The sequence below is a fragment of the Colobus angolensis genome, unplaced genomic scaffold, assembly GCF_000951035.1.
Source record: "Colobus angolensis palliatus isolate OR3802 unplaced genomic scaffold, Cang.pa_1.0 Scaffold272, whole genome shotgun sequence".
In the NCBI taxonomy this organism is placed as follows: Eukaryota; Metazoa; Chordata; class Mammalia; order Primates; family Cercopithecidae; genus Colobus; species Colobus angolensis.
The window spans coordinates 3125885-3144507 of NW_012115955.1; the positions used below are offsets into that span (position 1 = coordinate 3125885).

Below are 18623 nucleotides of genomic sequence, written 5' to 3' on the forward strand. Positions count from 1 at the left end.
ATAGTCCGGCAAAGGTGCTAGTTCCAGGGACGGGTACCCATGTGGCCCAGTCGGCTTTCTGCTGATGACAGGAGCAATGTCACCAGCAAGAAGCTGGAGCTCCCCACTGGTGTAGATGCTGGGAGGGAGTGGGTATGTGGGGTGAAGATCAGACACTGTCCATCTCACCCATGGGCACCTCCCTGCTCATGGGGAGGAGTCTTCAAATAAAAAAAGGAAAGTGTCCCTTAGAGGAGAGGGGTGGTGTGGAGCCCTGGAAGGGAGGTGCTCGCCGTGGCTTAGAGGCTGGAGATTTAGTCTCAAAGGAGACAAGTAACTTACACAGGGCATGGGGACAGGAGGACATCCAGGAGCACCAAGGGGGTCGCCTGTTTCCCTGCAGGGTACTACCAGCCTGGCCAGAGGGCTCAGCACTGGGGCTGTCACTGTCACCCATCCATCCCTGACCTCTCTGTATCCACCCCCTGCAGTCATCCCTACCTCACCAAGGGGTCAGGAGCTGCAGCTGGAAGGTGAGGAGGCCTTTTCTTCCGTGGCCACCTGGAGGTTCCCTAGGTAGGCCTTAGGGAGGGAGGAAGAGAGGTTTAAATGAAGGTCAGGGTTTTTACTGTTCTGCTGGGCCTGGACATGTTACTAAAAATAGATAAATGGGGTTACACGTAAGTGATGGAAGACTTTTTCTTGTGTGGAGGTGAGTGGATTAGATTCAAAGCTCCGTCCAGCCCAGGGAGGAGCAGGGCCCACTGAGTGCATTGAATTAGAAAGGACTAAGGGAGTGGGATATTCTTATTGTACCAGCACACACTCATTCAGGGTCCTGGTCACACAGTGGCCAGAAGAGGAGATGAGCAGGGGGAGGTTTAGAGGCTGGAACTTCAGAGTTTCAGGGTTCTCAGAGGAGGCAAGAAAGTCATACAGGGTATGGAGGTGGGAGGGTATTACGGAGCACTGTGAAGGGTACCTGCTTCCCTGCAAAGGACTGTAAAGCTTCAATCTTTGGCTGTGAAAATAGAATTTCAGTGCAGGCTTTAATCTACATTCTGGTTATGATTAAAGTTGAGTATGTTTTTGTGTTTTTCGGAGCCGTGAGTATTGCCTTTCCTGAGAACTCTTTATCTCTATCCTTTGCTCTGCCCTCTATTGGGCTTTTGATAGTGTCCTTGCTGACTTTTATTAAGACAATTACTTTGTTGACTGTGAAATGTTACATATTTTCTTGTCCATAATTTTTTTACACTATTGAGTGTGTCAATATTTTTCTTTTATGGCTTCTGGATTTTGTAACATCTGTCCACTAGAAGATAATTTTAAAATATTCTTCCCAGTTTTCTTTTACTACTTTCATCGTTTCATTACAAATGAATTCAATTTGTGACCCAGCTATAATTTATTTGCATATAAGGCAAGAGATAGGAGCCCAACATAATTTTTTCCTGGGTAGCTGCCCACTCACTCAAATGCTGCTTCTTGGGTAACTCTTTCTCTGCTGATGTGTATTGATCCATGCCAGTCACATAGACCATTCTTTGTGGGGCCTTGGGATGGGCTGTAGTGAGATGGATGAGGAGGGAGAAAGATGCTACTACATGATTTCAAAGAGTCCAGTTCTGAAGGGAAGATGGTGAAATCATGACGACAATGAGGGTTCACATCTGGCGGTTGGGCTGGCTTCCAAGACTTTCAGATGACCACGGAGGTTGCCAAATGTCCCATTTTCATATTAGCCGAGTTCTGAGGTCATTATTTGGCTCACAGAAACAGGGTCATACTGAACAGAATGTTAAGAAGCAATCCCTATGATTAAAAACAGGGCAAAATTGGTACCTGAGACTCAAATGGGGATTAAGTGGAATTACATAAAACTAAATAATGATTGCTAAACGAACAAATTGAAACAGTACTGCTTACCAAAATGTACTGCACTTAAACAGTGAGAAGGGGAATTGAGAATAGTTACATTTAAAATTAGATTTTGGAGTTAAAGTAACTCATTCCAGGCATCTAAATATTGCAGTTATTAATAGTTATGCTGCATTTCTATTTCAAACAGAAATAGATACCATCAGCGTGGTTGAAATGAGAATTCACACACACGTGTTATCGTATGAGCATTAGGAAGGAACTTATGCCAGTGATGAAAGGAGAACATTTTTCTAAAAAGCAGTTTCATTTGAAAACTCCTTTGGGGATTCTAAAGGCTCACAAGTGGGATCCTTAGGATTTTCCCTGAGGACACGAGCTCTGAGAAGTGTTTGGAACTTCTTCTGTCCGCGAATGTGCGCTGAGACCTATGCACTCCGTTCTGTGTGAAAAGGTATTGGAAAGAAATGTTGACTATTTTCAGAGCTTTGTAATTCCTTCTAACTGGTGATGAATAGTTTCTACCTCCCTTCCCCCAAAGTAGCACAGAAGCAGCAGAGTCCTGTTGCAAGCTCCAGGGGCTGACTCAATGAGACATTTGGAACCGTGTGTCTTTTTGGATAACTGTCCTTGGACTCTGATTTTTTTCTTTTAGACTCCATGTCGGTGGATGGTAAAATAAGTTCGGTGCTTATTAGGAATATTTATGGAGTGATTAAAGGGAGACACTTCCCCATATAATATCTTTCTACCCTGCTGGAACCATCAGAGGTTTAGCTGCCTTGCTCAACTAAGTATGTCTCTTTAATGTAAGAAATACAATGCAGAGATTCACTGAACTGGTTTTCTAAAAATTAAACAGATAAAATATACATAATAGGTTTATATAGTTCTGTAAAGAGACAATTTGACCTTCTTTAATAAGAAGTTAGCTTTTAGAAAGTACTTTAGATGATACGTGATTGGTCACTTTGATAGAACCACAGTTAGAATATTATTATAAAATGAATAGAAGTAAGCATAAACATCAAAAACATTTGTTTCCTGCTTCACTTTTTCCATGTCATGATGATTCATTGCCTATGGTTTTCCTGGCATCTGAGTTTTAGGAAAAATGTTTCCTTCCCTGCTCTCTACAATGTATTGAGTGGCAAATGGGAAGCTTGTCCTAACAGTCAGTCGCCTAACTGATACGGACGTATTTCTGTTAAAAGCACTGTGTCGTTATGGTGATTATTTTTCGTCCACATGGTAGAAATTAATTTGAAGAAGTATTGAACCCAGAAAGTTTATAGAATGTTTCTGAGGACCTATTATCTTCTCTCATTCACCGTGTCTCCAAGTCCCTGTTGACTTTTTCTGTGTACTAGTATTTTCCCCTCCATGTGTGAGTGGGAAGGGTCACCAGCTCTTTTCTGGACCCCTGCCTTGGAGCCACCTTTGCCCACCTCCCAGGCATTTCTCACTTAGGTTGGGTCATGAGATTGAGCTGTGTTTCCTCTCCAGCATCCCCTTCCTGCCACCCTAGCCCTCAGCTGCGACCATCCTGTCTTGCTTCCTTTCCCTCTGGGGCCCTCCTGCCCCCATGCAGAACCGTGTGTTGGACTCATGCCTCCTGGCCACTCAGTACCAGGGCACTCTGCCTCCTCCACCAGGACCATGCCTGCACGTCCCAGCAGCCTCACCAGTGCTGTTCCATGGAACTGCCCTGCACATCACCTCACTGCTGGCTCTTTTATACACCCTGCAGTTCCTCTTCTCCTTCCAGCCCCTTTTGATTTTGTGAGATTCACTAACCACAGAAACTGGGAATAAAAGTCAGATGACCACATTTCTTTTAATTACATTCTAACTCACTTAAGAAGCATCTTGATCAATCGAGGTGGTTGATTAGGTTTGGGCCTGATGTCCTGACCAAAGCCATGGAGATCGACAGCATCACAGTGTCGGGAAGAGTGTGTTTTAGGGTGCTGACTTACAAAAATAGAATCTTGGCAAAATGTTATAAAACAAAAAACAGTGTAGCATTGACACAGATGACACTGTTAGCATCCAGCCACCACAACAAAGAGAGCTAGAATATTGCCAGGAGAGGTTTTATGATGACCTGTTTGCGTTTTGTTTAGTTTTGTGTTTTAGAAAAAGAGTTGGATGACTTCCAAATTGGCAGGTCTGTTTTCTCTACTGAAATAAATGGGCAGTTCTTTTCTTTGGATGTGCAAGTGTAGCATCTCTGGGTTCCATAATCCCCACCGACACATGATAAAATGGCTTTTTCTTCCTGTCCTAAGGGAAGCCATCAGCCGTGTCTGTGAAGCTGTGCCTGGTGCCAAGGGAGCCTTTAAGAAGAGAAAGGTACTGTCCTCCATGCTCTGTGTCTAACTGTGTCTCCCCCTTTGCTTCCTCTTTTTCGCCACTCGGTATCTTCAGTCACACAGAATTATTCATTGTCCTCTTTCTGTGGCCTGGCGCATGCTACTTCTAAAAGCATAAAGGGCTTAGATTGCTTTCTGTCTCATGTGGTTGAGGACGGTTAGCTGTCCCTGCCTCAGAAGTAGACACTCTGGTTACTCACTCACTGTGGCATAAACTCTGAAGACAATGATAACAACAGACGCTTAAAACAGGGTCAGGCTTTCCTTTAAGCACTTTGAATACATCAATTCACTTAATTATGAGGTAGAGATCCCCAGTGGTGTGCTGGTAAGTGTTTAACAACCAGCTCTCCAGGTTGGGCAGGAGAATGAAAAGTAGAGTTTGTAGCATTTTCTGATTTCTGTGATGTCAGTACTTCTCCTGTGGCTGATTTCAATTTCTCAAAATGATATCCCTCGAAGACAGAGTCGGGAAGAGATATGTAGTAGCTCATGGTTACGTAATGTTTCCACCGTACAGGTGCCGTGGGCAGCAATAACTTGGAAAGCAGTTAGTAGTTAATGCAGCAAAAGAATTAGGAAGTGATGCGTGTTGAGCATTTATTGTTTTTGTTTGTTTGTTTGTTTTTGAGACAGAGTCTCACTCTATCCCCCAGGCTGGAGTGCAGTGGCATGATCTTGGCTCACTGAAATCTCTGCCTCCTGGGTCAAGCGATTCTCCTGGCTCAGCCTCCCAAATAGCTGGGATTACAGGTGCACACCACCATGCCCAGCTAATTTTTGTGTTTTTAGTAGAGGTGAGGTTTCACCATATTGGCCAGGATGGTCTCAATCTCTTGACCTTGTGATCCACCTGCCTCGGCCTCCCAAAGTGTTGGGATTACAGGCGTGAGCCACCATGCCCGGCCCTATCATCTGTTTTTTTTTTTAAGGTAATTTATTTAATTGCAAATTTACATACATTCATTTTTAATACAACTGTGATTAATCATCAGATTATAAAATTCTGAAAAATTTAGTAATTGGCTCCCATCAGCTGAGCCAAGCCAGCACTAGAATACCACTGGATATCCCCATATTACAGACAATGACAACTGTGGCACGGAGGGGAAAGGCCGCAATGTGGGTAGATGTTGTCTGAGAGCAAGCTCAGAGGTCTGGGCTCCACAGGCTGCATGTTCAAACACTGCACTAGGACTTTTCATTCTGAAGATATCTGAGCCAGAAAGAAAAAAAAAAGCCTGGATTAGGAGAAACCGTGAAAACCTGTTCAGTTAAGTGTCTAGTGAAGACCCAGCAAAATCCACAATCAAGGCTTTTCTATGCCTAACCTGAATTGTGGCGAAAACGTCCTTCAAAGAACCTCTGAATCTGCCCTGAGGCTGCACGTTCCTGATCCAGATCATCTGGGCAGCTGCATGTGTGGCTCTGCTGATCCCAGGCTCAAGCTTGTTTCTGTGTTCAGGTCTTGGGGACTTTCATGCATCCACAGGGCAGCTGGGTTTCCGGCAGAGAACTCTGAATGAAGATTCAGATGTGCCAGCCTGTGTTCTGGCCAGTCCATGGGGAACCAAGCAAGGCTCCAGAGTCTCCACTACAGGAACTAGGACGGCGACTGAGAACGGAGAAGCGGAATCGCATCTTCCAGGTCCCAGCTCATCCTGGGGCACCCTCATGATTCTCTTGGTGGAAACAATGCCCATTTCTTGGCTCCACCCAGAATCTCATAGGTGGGGCCTCAGCATCTCTATTTTTAAATAGCTCCTTCAGGAGATTAAAAAGGGTGTGTACCTGGTTAGGAACTAATTAGCATATCAAAAGAGAGAGTGTTCTAATCCAAAAAGAAAGGACGGGTTGGTACCAAAGGGCCTTGCCCACCCAGGTACCCAGGAAGAAGGTCCCTGGCCCCAAAACACGGCTGTCAGTCCCCTGTAAGGACATTTCTGACAGGGTGATGGATACACCAGTTACAGCCAGGCCATGTCTATCTATCCTTGTGCTGGCTCTAGGCCCATGGGTTTCTAACAGGGCAGTTCATGAGAACCTTGACCAGGGAGAGTGCACCAAAAAATCTGTGGTCCATTCCCTTCGGCCGCGAACATCCTTGCAGCTCTCTGGGATTCTTGTAATCCCCTAAAGCTGGCCTGCTTTAGTCTTCCTCTAAGTTAGTTTGACTCTTCCTCTGAAGTAGGTGTGATGATACCAGGTTGCTGAGCCTGCAAAATGCAATGGGCTTTCCCCAGGTTTATATACAAAGCCTTCCCCATGAGACACTTCCCAACAGGGCCAGAGAAAAGGCCTGGAAGACTGATGCCTCTGCCTGCCTGCAGGAGTTCTCACCTCAGCATTTGCATATTACATGGTTTATAATGTGCATGTTGCATGTTCTAAAATCTGCATATTAACTTTGGATCCCCCCACTCCCAGCTTATTCATTTCACATTTTGTCTTCCTATGCCTAAGGAGGGAGGAACAATCAGTGAGAGTTTGGGGGTATGGCAAGCATCTACTTCCCCACCCTTTGAGATGGAAATGAAACAGCTAAAATAATGCTCTTCAATTTCACAGCCTCCGAGCAAAATGCTGTCCAGCATCTTGGGAAAGAGCAACCTCCAGTTTGCGGGAATGAGCATCTCTCTGACCATCTCCACGGCCAGTCTGAACCTGCGAACTCCGGACTCCAAACAGGTACATGGGTGCTCAGATCCCCTGTTCCTGCCCACAGCCCCCGCTGATGAGTGTTTTGCAGGCGTCTTCCTTGCAGCTTTACTGAGCTCACATAGCAGATGTTTGTGTCACATTTTTACTAGAGTATGAACTTTGGCCACTTTGAAGGATCACCAAGAGAATGATAAATGAAACTGGCTCTCTTTAATTCTGCTTTTTATTTCTTTGGAGGATAATGCATGAAATCATTTGTTTACATGCAATGTAAAAAACAAACAAAAAACAGATGTGTGTGCAAAGTCTCTTCTTAATGTCCTTATCCTTATTTTTTTCTTTTACACCATATTTAATAGGTTTTACAGGCTATATTTTATTTTATTACCTTTGAAGTGGATAGCATGTCATGGTCTAAGTGGTGATTTTTTTTTTTTCCTTTAGTGGCTCATTGTTTTGGAGCATCTTGTAGTACATACTGTTGTAGGTGTAATGAGAAGTGGTGTTGTCTATGGAATAGCCAGTGTGGAATGAATTTGGAGCTGACTGAGACACCACAGCCACAGTGTTAATTAAGGCTAATTTTATTGAAGATGGTTGCATTCCTGCACAGTGTCTATCTTTTAGATTTCTCTGATCTAGTCATCATTAATTTCTTTAGCTGGAAAAATGGGTGTTTGAGTAGCTATTTTAGCTACCAACAAGGCACTTCTGAAGGTCAAATGAGGCGCAGGTGAAATGCTTGACCAGTATCCAGTGGGGTGTGGAGTGTGGACTCCCCTTCCTTGCTGTGCTCTGGGTCAGCTTTTGGGGCTGGCAGTAGGAGCTGGAGCTCAAATGGGACCTCTCTGTATAATACTATACCTGATTCCGACATTGTCACCAGGGATGCCCGCAGTGACCTTTATGTTACTATATATATTTCTATTGATTGACTTCCATATTCCCCAGGTTAGTGAGCAGCACCTCCAGCTTCATTTATTCCCCCACCTGCTATCCAAGATGTTGAAATAAATCCTAGATCTAGCACAAAAATGGGAAGCAAAACCCAGGCTTTGTGTTGACATAGCTAGATACCACTTCTCACTGCCTCCTGTTATCCTCACAGGACTGATAGATAATTCTTTGTGTCTTTTTATCTTAACTTGTCTAAGGGACTAGTTCACTAGCACAGGCGATTGTGGATTCTGAATATTCATCAGGCTCAGCCTTTCTGTAGCACGGCCGAGGCTGAGCTGTTCATGAAGGCTTGTGGGCTGGGCTGACCTCTGCACTCACCTTCATGCCCGGAGCTGTTCCTTTCCTATGTCTCCTGGACCTTTTGTTTGGTCCTCAGACTCCTTAAATCTGTGGGAACTTCTCCCTGAACTCCCCTCCCACCTCAGTAAAATAGAAAACAAACTAAGAGCAGCGGAATGAGACTGGACTGGCCCTCTCTGTCCTGGAACATGGCAGCCGAAGCGGATGTCCAGTTCATGTTTTCCTGCCCTTTGTTTGGGCAGATGGGGCAAAGTGGCAGGTTCTGGACACCCAGGGGACTGGTAGTTTGGTTGATGAGTGTGTGAAGGTTGGGTGGGGGGCAAGCACACAGGGTTCTGACTCTCCCTTCCAGCTGACTTCTGAGCCCAGCTGTAGCAAACTGAGAACAGCCTGGCTAGACACTCCCTTCTCCATGCAGTGAGACAGCAGCAAGACAACAGCCGCTCCCCTCTACAGAGTTCCAAGTGGAAATGAGACGCAACACCCTCAGGGCAAAACATGTGATTTAGGTCAATTAGCTCTAATTTTCTTACCCTGGTTTTCAATTTCTGTCTTACTCAAAGAGATAACATACAACCACAGAATGAGGCCCATGCATCATGTCGACCAAACATGACTTTCATTTTTTTTTCCAAATCATAGCTTCCAATTTAATTTCCAAACTTCAGTTTTAGACCTGCCTTATAAGCAAAAATTCAATAAGCAAAAATGTAAAACTTTGGGAGCCATAGTTTTTCATTTTCTGGTGATTGCTATTTCGTCATTGTTCTCTTAGGAGCCCTCTACCTTTGCGCCAGAGGGAAGATTCCAGAGAGCTGCAAAGGCCACTATTTTTAGTTTAACTCAGTTGGGGCTTGGGTGCAGCCTATGCAGCCAGCCTTATTTTCTATTCACTTATGTACTCAGGGGATTCTAGATCCTGACGTGTTGTAAGTGCCGATAACCAAAGTAGGCATTTAAAACTATCTTATTTTCTATTACAATTCAATTATATTTTATTTCAAGTTTCACAGGCGCATGTTTGGACAAATCCCTGGGAAGTGTGATAATAGCCATGTAAATTCTGACTGCCTGCCCGAGGACAGGGGCCCGAGGGGACTCTGCAGAACTGAACTTGGTTATGTTGGGATAGAGAGATGAGTCCTGTTCCCATCCCCAGAAATTTACTTCAATGTCATTGCATTGTCTTTTAAAAGATAAAATTAGCGTGGAAGACTTATGTCGCTTTTTAAATTTAGGGCAGCTTCTAATTTACTCAGTGTCTACTAAATTCCACTGTACGCTGCAGTTTATAAAGCTAATGGAAATTTCCCATTTTAAAATTAACACGGATTGTCTGCTCTGGATTTCACATTGATAAATTACAAGAGTGCTTTAGACAGTGCCGAGGTGAAATCTTGGACGCTGGCTTTCTAGTTTATATGTACATGATACAAATGGGATAAAATGGAAGACGGGCCACATTTCCCCCCATTCTAGCTGTGGGTTCTATATCGGAGACCCCAGTGTGTTTTTGGAAACATAATCTGTAAGTTGAGATGTTTTGGTGTGTGGGTGAGACAGGTTCCTTCCGGAAGAGGCATGGTTGTTAAGACCCTAGCCTCGGGGTGGGCCTCCCTGTCATAAGCGACTCAAGGTCAGACATAACCAGACCCACGCACATTTGTGTCTTTCCACAAGGTCAGACTTTCACTGAAGCTATTTTAGTAACAAAAACCATGAGCTACATGGAGTTCATTCCATATCAGAGCTGTGGGCACATAGGCTGAAGCCACTCCCCAGGTCAGTCAATATTGCAAACCATACTTAAGAGTATACTTAATCAGTATATAAATGTTACAGATTGAACATTCCACAGCAAACCAAGTAACATTCAACATCAAGAGAAAAAGAGATAGGAGTAGGGGTTAATAAAGCATTCTGGGGCAAGTGACGTGGACAAAGAGAGTGTCCTGGCTTGATCCAGATGGACAACAATGTCTTGCAAGGAAGAGTCTTTGATGTGGGCAGAGCCTTCATTGGCAGATGCTGGCTGCTCATCACCAGTGACAGCAGGACGGTGTCTGTTAAGAAGGCTGTTTCAAGCTGGTGAAGTCCTGCTTTTTATGACCAAAGTCCTCTGGTAAGGACTGATAGTAAAAGAATATACCTTTTTATGTCCTTATCTTGTTGGGTGCCATCTTTATTCATTAGGCAAACATCTGGTACCTGTTGGCATGTTGCTTCTTGAAATGTAAGATGGAGTCTTTTTCTAAGATGGAGTCACTTATGTTAAGGGTGCTCTATACACGCCCTGTGTTAGATCACAGCTCTGCTAATCACCAGCTGTCTTAATCTGAGCAAGCCACTTGACCCCTCTGGGTTCTGGCTTCTCCCCTGTAAAGTGGGATGGTGATAATTCCCACATCACAGGCTGCAGCAAGGCTTCACGGACACTATTCTGGCAAAGCAGCTGGACAGCAGTCATCAGATTGTGAAAGGTGATCTATTGCTATTACTTTTATAATCATGATTTTTATATAGGTACCAATTTTCAGGAAAACATGTCAATTTGTAATGCCTGCCAACAGACAGTTGCTTTTCCAAAATGTGGAAAGCGCGATAACAGCACATCTCGTTTCTTGTTTTGGGCCTGGCAGATCATAGCGAATCACCACATGCGGTCCATCTCCTTCGCCTCTGGGGGAGACCCGGTAAGTGCCCTTGGGGTTGGTCTGTTGCTCTTGTCGGGAATTTCTGAGAAGGGACCCCTGCTTCAAAAATACGCCTTGCAAGACACCGTAGAAAAAGTGAATTGTGATGCCAACAAATTTCCCCCTCCTGATTTCCATAAAAGGTCTTCTTGGCCGTCATTTTATTTTTACGGGAAACCTGTGACAAGAACCCCACCATTAGTTTTCATTTCATTAGCCAAAAGCTGTCAAAACTCCTGGAAGCACTGGCATTCTTACGAGGTGATGAAATAGTCCCCCCGGCCCCAGAGTTGCCGTGGGCTTCTCACGCTGTCACTCTGCTGTTGCCCTACTTTTTGTTTTTTTATTTGACCTCCACATTAATATTTTAAGTCTGCCTGAAGAATGTGAATTTACTTAGTCTGCTCTATTCATAAGCATTTAAAATCAGCATTTTTCTCTCCCAGTGTAATACTGCAGCCTTTAATAGTTTGCTTTGCCAACAAGGAAGGAGTTGCAGAGAGAGAGAGAGTAAGAGGGAGACTCGAGAACAGAAGGAGAATGTTCTATTTTTGCTTCACATCTTTAATGAAGAAGGCAGAATAACAAGGGAATTTGCTTCCCACATTTGGGCAGGAATGCTACAAAGGATGTCAGCATTCAGCTTCAGAGTGGCCATGTCATCTAAACTGTACTGTCATGAAGGTGAGCTCAGAAAACCATCTCCCGCTCCCGGGACAGAGTGGAATCCACACACAAACTGGCTTCTCACTGTGGACAGCCTGGGCCGGCAAAGAAACCAGGCAGGAAATTGGTCACAAAGGAGCGAGGCACAGAGGACGAAGGGAAGAAGGCAAAGTCAGCCCTTTCCAGAAGTGAGGGGGAAGAAGGCTCACCCTCCAGAAAGTTCTCATCTTAATTTTCATGTGTCTGGGTAAAGTTTCCACCAGTTTGGAGAAAAGTTTTAAAATTAGGATAATAGAGGGAGTTTTTCCTGGAGCTAAATTTATTCAATTGAAAAATGATCTTATATCCTAAAAAGACATCCTTTTTACTTTTTTAGTGTTAAATAGCCTTTTAATATAAAATAATGTCCTAGAGGTGGTGTTTTGTTATTATTGCTGTTTTGCATTCTTTAGCCAAATTATGAATAGGCAGTCTTCAGATGTTACATAAAAGTTTACTGGTCCAAGATTTCTTCGTCTCAAGGTTGAGGACCCTGTGTTCTACTAGCCCAAGTAGGGACTTTTCCCTGTGACTTTTCTACCCTTCTTTCCATACCCCTTCTACCTTGGAAACTGGATTAGAAAATTACTGTTGGCACATTGGAAGCCAAATTGAAGGAACAATGTCAAAGGTGGACTCCAGAGCCTTGGCATTTCCAAAGGACAATACAATTGGGCCACCAATCTCAGTAACAGGGAAGCAGTACTTCTTCCTGCCCTGCTGTGGCAGCTGCCAGAGGCGGGCATCATGGCCATGCTGGGCATCTCTCCTGCCTGGGCCAGCATGAGCTACCATAAGAGGCTTGGGCCCCGCTGCTTCTCAGCAACCCCATCTCAGACTCTTGAGCCAAGAGCACTCTGCAGGGGAAGGGATTTGCCCACCCAACAGATGGTTATTTGCCCCCCTGTCTCTGTTTAATTGTCAAAGGATGGTCAGAGCACTATTTAGCCCTGAGACCTGCCATTCTATAGGGTCAAGTGGCTTGGGCTCTTTTTCATACTTAGGGTCTTCTTGTCAAAAGTCAACCACAATGGCTTTCCCTTCTTTTTTTTACTTCCCTTCCCTTGCTATGCTTTTCCTTTCTTTCTAATCCTTATAATTTCTTACATTTTATTGTAAGATGAAAGTCCTCAATGAGATGCATATTCAGAAAGTGGAAGTCTTCCCCAATTGAACTCATCCAATAGGGTCTCACTCTGTCGCCCAGGCTGGATGGAATGCAGTGGCGCCACCACAGCTTACTGCAGTCTTGACCTCCCAGGTCCAAGTGATCCTCCCACCTCAGCCTCATAGGTAGCTGGGACTACAGGCACGCATCACCATGCCTGGCTAGTTTTTTTGTATTTTTAGTAGAGACAGGGTTTCACCATGTTGCCCAGGCTGGTCTCAAACCCTGGGCTTAAGTGATCCACCTGTCTTGGCCTCCCAAAGTGCTGGGATTACAGGCATGAGCCACTGCACCTAGCCTAAGGTGCATTTCTTCAGATGCTGTCTATATGTATATGTCCACCTATTTCTTAACTAATTTGCAGTGGTTTTCAAATTGCTTGCCCCTTGTGATGTTTGGAACCATAGTTTCTTAAATTTGGAGGATAACCCAGTTTTGACATATAAAAGGCAGATGTCTTGTACATCTGCATTAATAGCTTCCTTCAAGAACTCGTCTTAAACCTGTCTTAATGTTGATATTATGAGTGAAAACACACATATCTAGATCGTTGGGGAGCCAATTACATTGGTTTGTGTCAAAACTATTTTATTTTCAGGATGCACATAGGACTATACTCTTTTTTTTCCCAGATTTCCTTATCACCTCTTATTTTTTTAAAAAAATTAGAAACATTTGGTAATCCTTAAAGTAATCCACAACCTGTTATATTTTCTGTAATTTCTTTTTTCTGGTTTATAAAATGTCATAACACAGGACAGGAAGCCTAGTTACTTTCCATTTTAACCAATCCAAATGCATTTTATATTGTACATGAGATTACATTCCAAATTGATTTGTAACCATGAATTTAGCACATTATAATTGGTAGACATTTTTAATAAAGCTGACAATTCTATGTTCTAGTCCTTGTTTTCCTGCTAAGTGTACATGTCACTTAATGACTTAGTGCCTCAGTTTACCCATTAGGAAAATGGTATTTTGAACTAGCAAGCAAGATAGACTAGAAAACTTTATTAATTCCCCTCTAAAAAGGGTATGCTGTAATTATAATCTACTGTAATTAGCAGTGTTAAAAGACCACCCCAAGAATGGCAGAACAATGGCCAGGCTCAGGGGTTCTTGGGGAGTTGGGAACAGGGATAGAACAGATGCAGAACAGCACTTTGCAGCTCTGTCTTTGGAACTTAGTGTGCTTCCTGATGACAAGAACATTGTTTTGAATGGTAATATATTTGCCTGCTCTGCCAGAAAAGGATCAATATTGGCATCAGAAAAGCTTGGCCATTGACCATCTGAGAGACAGGGACATATTATGTCTCTCTATTCTCCCTCTTTACCCAACTTTGAGCCAGAGTAAGAATGCAAAAAAAATTCCTTGTATTCATTACTAATGCTGACTCTAATTTTGTTACTTGAATATGTGCAAAAAATAAATTAAAAATAAACTTCTTAATGTTTATACTTTTTAGTTAACTCTAACCCCTACTTAAATTTGAAAGTCAAATACAAGTAAACATTGTAAGGCCAATGACATTCAATGTAATATTGCTTTGCTATGATGGACAAAGTTTGCTGAAACTAAATCTCCATTCTCAATGTGATGCTGGCCTGGCCACCATGGGGCAGAATTTTTTCAGTTCAATGTCTCTCCATTACCATGGGCACCTGGATGACTCAATTCTTCCACTAATTTCTTCTATTCAAGGAAAAACTTCAGTTGTACATCATGTACAAATGTAATGTCAGTTTGCTTTATGTGGGCAGAGGAATCTACCCTGTGTCCTTTTCTTTCTAATTCTTTGAAAACCTAGCACTCATAATGTTGGAAACCCAGATGCAAATCCTGGCATTGAGATCGTATGCAGAACTTGATAACACAGTGGTCATCTAAATGATCTCAGATACTCTTGTATTAATTTTTAAGATAATCATGGAAATGAAAATGAAAATTTTTTCAAATGCTGGTGACATCTCAGACACTGGAGAAGGCACCTGTCCAACCCTAGGGTTCCATGGATTTCAGCTTGAGAAACACTGGTGCTCTCTTAGATGCTCTCTAAGGATCCTTCTGACATTCACGTCTCGTGACTTCAGGAAGTGTCTATGATTACAAGCTGTCATCCTTGTTTTTGCCAATAACTTCAGATTCTGACCAGATCCCCCTTGATGGAAATGACCAGAAGCCAGTTTGACCAGGTGGACAATCTTTCACTTCCCTTCTCTAGTCAGCCTGTGAATACACCAGGGAACAGTGTCCTAAGCAGAAGAGAAAACAACTTAGCTGAGCCACACCCTGCAGAGTGACGGGGGAAACAGCACCATTATCTCAAGAGCTGCTGGAAGAATTCTACACCGGTGTGGTCTTGTTGGGCTGTGTAAGACCCAGTGGGATGGGGTGTGGAGAAGTGCCCAGCACCACCCACCCGATCCTACAGCAGATGTCCCACAACAGTGACATGGCCGCCCCATACTCACTCTCTCCCTCATCCCTTTCTCCTTGGAGAGCTTTTGTAGGGCACTGTTGAGAGAGAAGGGGGTGTTTCCTTTGCCCATAGAGAAAACAGTGGAGCAAGTCACAACAGAGCCTTTAGGTACTGGCAACATCGGGAGTGTATCAATAAGCTGGTGAAGCCCTTCAAAGCACTAACATATGGGAAACGTCTGCCAAAATGGGGTAGGCTTTTACCAGTTGCCCCACAGAGTCTTGAATGTTGAAAATACCAGCTTTGCAGAGGAGTCTTTTCTGCTTTCAAGAGTTGAGCTAATTATTGGTTCCTCTGCTTATTTGTTAATGAATTAAAATGCACGTGGTTGCCTTGGTCTACTTTTGAGGTTATCATTTCCCCGTGCACTGATGACATGAGAAGGCAGGCAAAGAAACTCACATTTCATACAGAAGGATGAGACTTCTCAGTAGAGTTCATATTTTTAAAACATATTAAAGTATTAAGATCATTATGTATATCCAAGAAGAAAATAACCATTATATCTCATCCACTATGAAGGCAGCATTTGCAGTCAGCCTTTGAACATCCACTCTGGTTTTCTTCTAGCCTAGCACTTCTCAAAAGTGTGGCCCCCAGAGCCGCAGTAGCTAGAAACTTGTCAGAAATGCACATTTTGAGCCCTTACCCCAGAACTACTACCGAATTGGAAACTCAGGGGTATGGCTCAGCATTCTATTTTAACAAGCCCTGCAGGGGATTCTGATACCAGCTCAAAATGGACAACCACTGGTGTAGACAAAGCTGAGAGCAGTGGTTCTTAACTTGTGGTTCACGTTACAGTCACCTAGGGAGCATCTAAAAACTAATGCGCAGGCCTCACATCCAAACCGATGAAATCGGATTGTCTGCATGTTGGGACGCAGGCATCAATGTTTTTAAAGCTTCTCGGGTGATCGAACATGCCTTTTCTCCTTGCTGCTCAAAGTGTGAGTAGACTTCTAACCAGCTCCCGTGGGATACTGAGACACTGCGGCCTCAGTATACATGGAAGCTGGTTAGAAGCTCAGGACCTCAGATCCTACCCCAGAGCTGCTGAGTCAAAGTCTGCAATGTGAGCCCTCTGGGTGGTTGCTACCCACATTATATAGTTTGAGTCTTCTGTGGGCTGTTTCTTAGGCAGCATTTGAGTCTTTAGCTGTTTGGTGGTTGAGTCCTTCTAAGCTCACTGGTTTGTGCCCTGTGTCCCTCACTGTGTGTTCTCTCACTTATGATTAGTGATATAGACATCTCTTTTTTCTTTAACAGGACACAACTGACTATGTTGCATATGTGGCTAAGGACCCTGTTAATCGCAGAGGTAAGACGTGCTTGACCCCTATAGTCTCTCATTTGTGTATAGCCAGCCTTCACATTCTATACGAGCTGGTCCTCATTATCTCAGTCCCCTCCCGACCAATGAGCAGTGCCATCTTGTATTACTAAGGATGAATGAGGTTTGCAAGGATTGTAGATCGCCTGGCTGAGTTAGGAGGTACTGGACCTCTCTGACCACCAAACACACACCTGTATCCAGATAGCTGGTTTGGTACAATTGATTTACACACAAACAGCCCCTGCCCGTATTCTGACAGTGGCCTCGGTTATACCTGGAAGACCACCTGCTGCCCATCCTCCTGCCCAGCTTCAGCTCCTGGTGTGTGTCCAGTGCCCAGTAAGCCATGCAGAGCTACTTCACTCTGCCCTGCCAGCCCTAGAGGCCGGTGTCCGAGCTCAGGTGCTGTCTGCTTATACCCCTTTCAGCTTCTAAGTCCTTAGGCACAGGCTAGATGTGGGGAGTCATTTATAAAACCAAAGACCATTGGATGGTAGCATGGCTGGGGTGGGTGGGACTGACGAAGGTGCACTACCCTGGGATTCCAGGCAGCTACTGATGCACCACACCACAGCTGCAATTTAAAACTCACTGATGAAATAACAAATGCAATTAATAACAGCACAAAACAGCACTTCCTTCCATGAGCCCCCTACCCCAGGTACCAACTAAGATTTTCTAGTTTGCTTTGCGTAATTTTTATCCATATACATACACTCTCTTTTTAACATTTTCATACAAATGAGATCCTAATATTCTGTTTTGCTACTTACCCTCCAATGCTGTATGTTGGACATATTTTTAAGGTAGTCCACACAGAACAGATGAACTGATCCTTGATGTGGCTCTATGGAGAACCTTCCCCCGCGCCACTGCCTGGGGAGCTTAAAGAAATCTCAATGCTCAGGCCTCAGAGAGTGGGGCCCAGACAACATTTTCTAAAAGCTCTTCAGGTGTTTCCAAGGTACCGCCAAGGCTGGGAAATAAGCCTTAGGTCCAGATCCTGAAGGAGTTTAGCCCTGAGTCATTGACTTGGTTTCTCGGGGGCAAACCAAGAGTACTTTCTGCCCACAATACAGTTCCTGTCCAGTGGCATGGGAATCAGGATCGATTCCACATGTCCCGTGGCTGCCTCACCAGGCTCTCTCAGGTTTGTATGCGGTGATATTGTGAAGACAATGCCAGACCTGTGATGCAGAAAAGGATCTCCACCATTTTTGGCACTTGAGGGCACCACCAACACAGGGGCCCTTTTATGGACTGAATGTTCATGTCACCCCCAAATTTACATGTTAAAATAGAACCCCCCAATATGATGGTATTGCATTAATTAAAGGCCCCAGTTGAAGGTGGTGTCTTTGGGAAGTCATTAGGTCATGAGGGGGAAGCCTTATGAATGGGTTTGGTGCTCCTGTCAAAGAGACCTCAGAGAGCTCCCTCACCCTCTTTCCACCCGTGCGAGGACACAGCAAGAAGGCGCCGTCTGCAAACCAGGAAGAGGGCCCTCACTAGACACCAAGTCTGCTGGCACCTTCCAGCCTCCAGAACTGTGAGAAACAAATGTCTGTTGTTGAAGTCACCCAGCCTGTGGTGTTACAGCAGTCCCGGCTGACTAAGACAAGCCCTTTGTTTGAGACAGTTAGTGTGAGATCCTCACTCTGTACTTCCACCTATCTATGGCCTGTAACAAACTACTTCAAGCTTAGTGGCTTCACAACAACCATTTTATTATAATAGAATGTGGGTCAGGAATTCAGGCAAGTGTCAGCTGGCCAGTTCATCTGCCCAAGTGGCATCAACAGGGGTCACCGAGTGGTCTTTAGCCAGAGAGTCTGGGCTGGTCTGGAAGGTCTGAATTGGCTTTGCTTCCACACCTGGGACCTTGGCAAAGATGACTGACTAGAGGCTCAGCCCCCTCCATGGAGTCTCAGAGACTCTCCAAGTGGCCCCATCAGCCCTCTGGGAAGCAGGGCTTTCTATGTGGCAGCTCTAGATTTCATGAGACCCAGAGTAGATGCTTCCAGTGCTGGGAAAGGCCAGGCTCAGCTTCACTTCTGCCATAGATTTACCAGTCACAAC

At 44.3% G+C, this 18623-nt stretch overlaps 1 protein-coding gene across 1 annotated transcript in view; it reads left to right on the plus strand.

Moving 5' to 3' along the window:
- The window catches only part of SHC3 (SHC (Src homology 2 domain containing) transforming protein 3), a 168661-nt gene that overhangs the window by 98989 nt on the left and 51049 nt on the right, over nucleotides 1–18623 (plus strand). The window contains exons 5-8 of the mRNA XM_011948031.1: nucleotides 4152–4215; nucleotides 6804–6923; nucleotides 10796–10849; nucleotides 16478–16529. Coding sequence (XP_011803421.1) covers nucleotides 4152–4215; nucleotides 6804–6923; nucleotides 10796–10849; nucleotides 16478–16529 — 290 coding nt within the window. The remainder of the gene's footprint in view (nucleotides 1–4151; nucleotides 4216–6803; nucleotides 6924–10795; nucleotides 10850–16477; nucleotides 16530–18623) is intronic.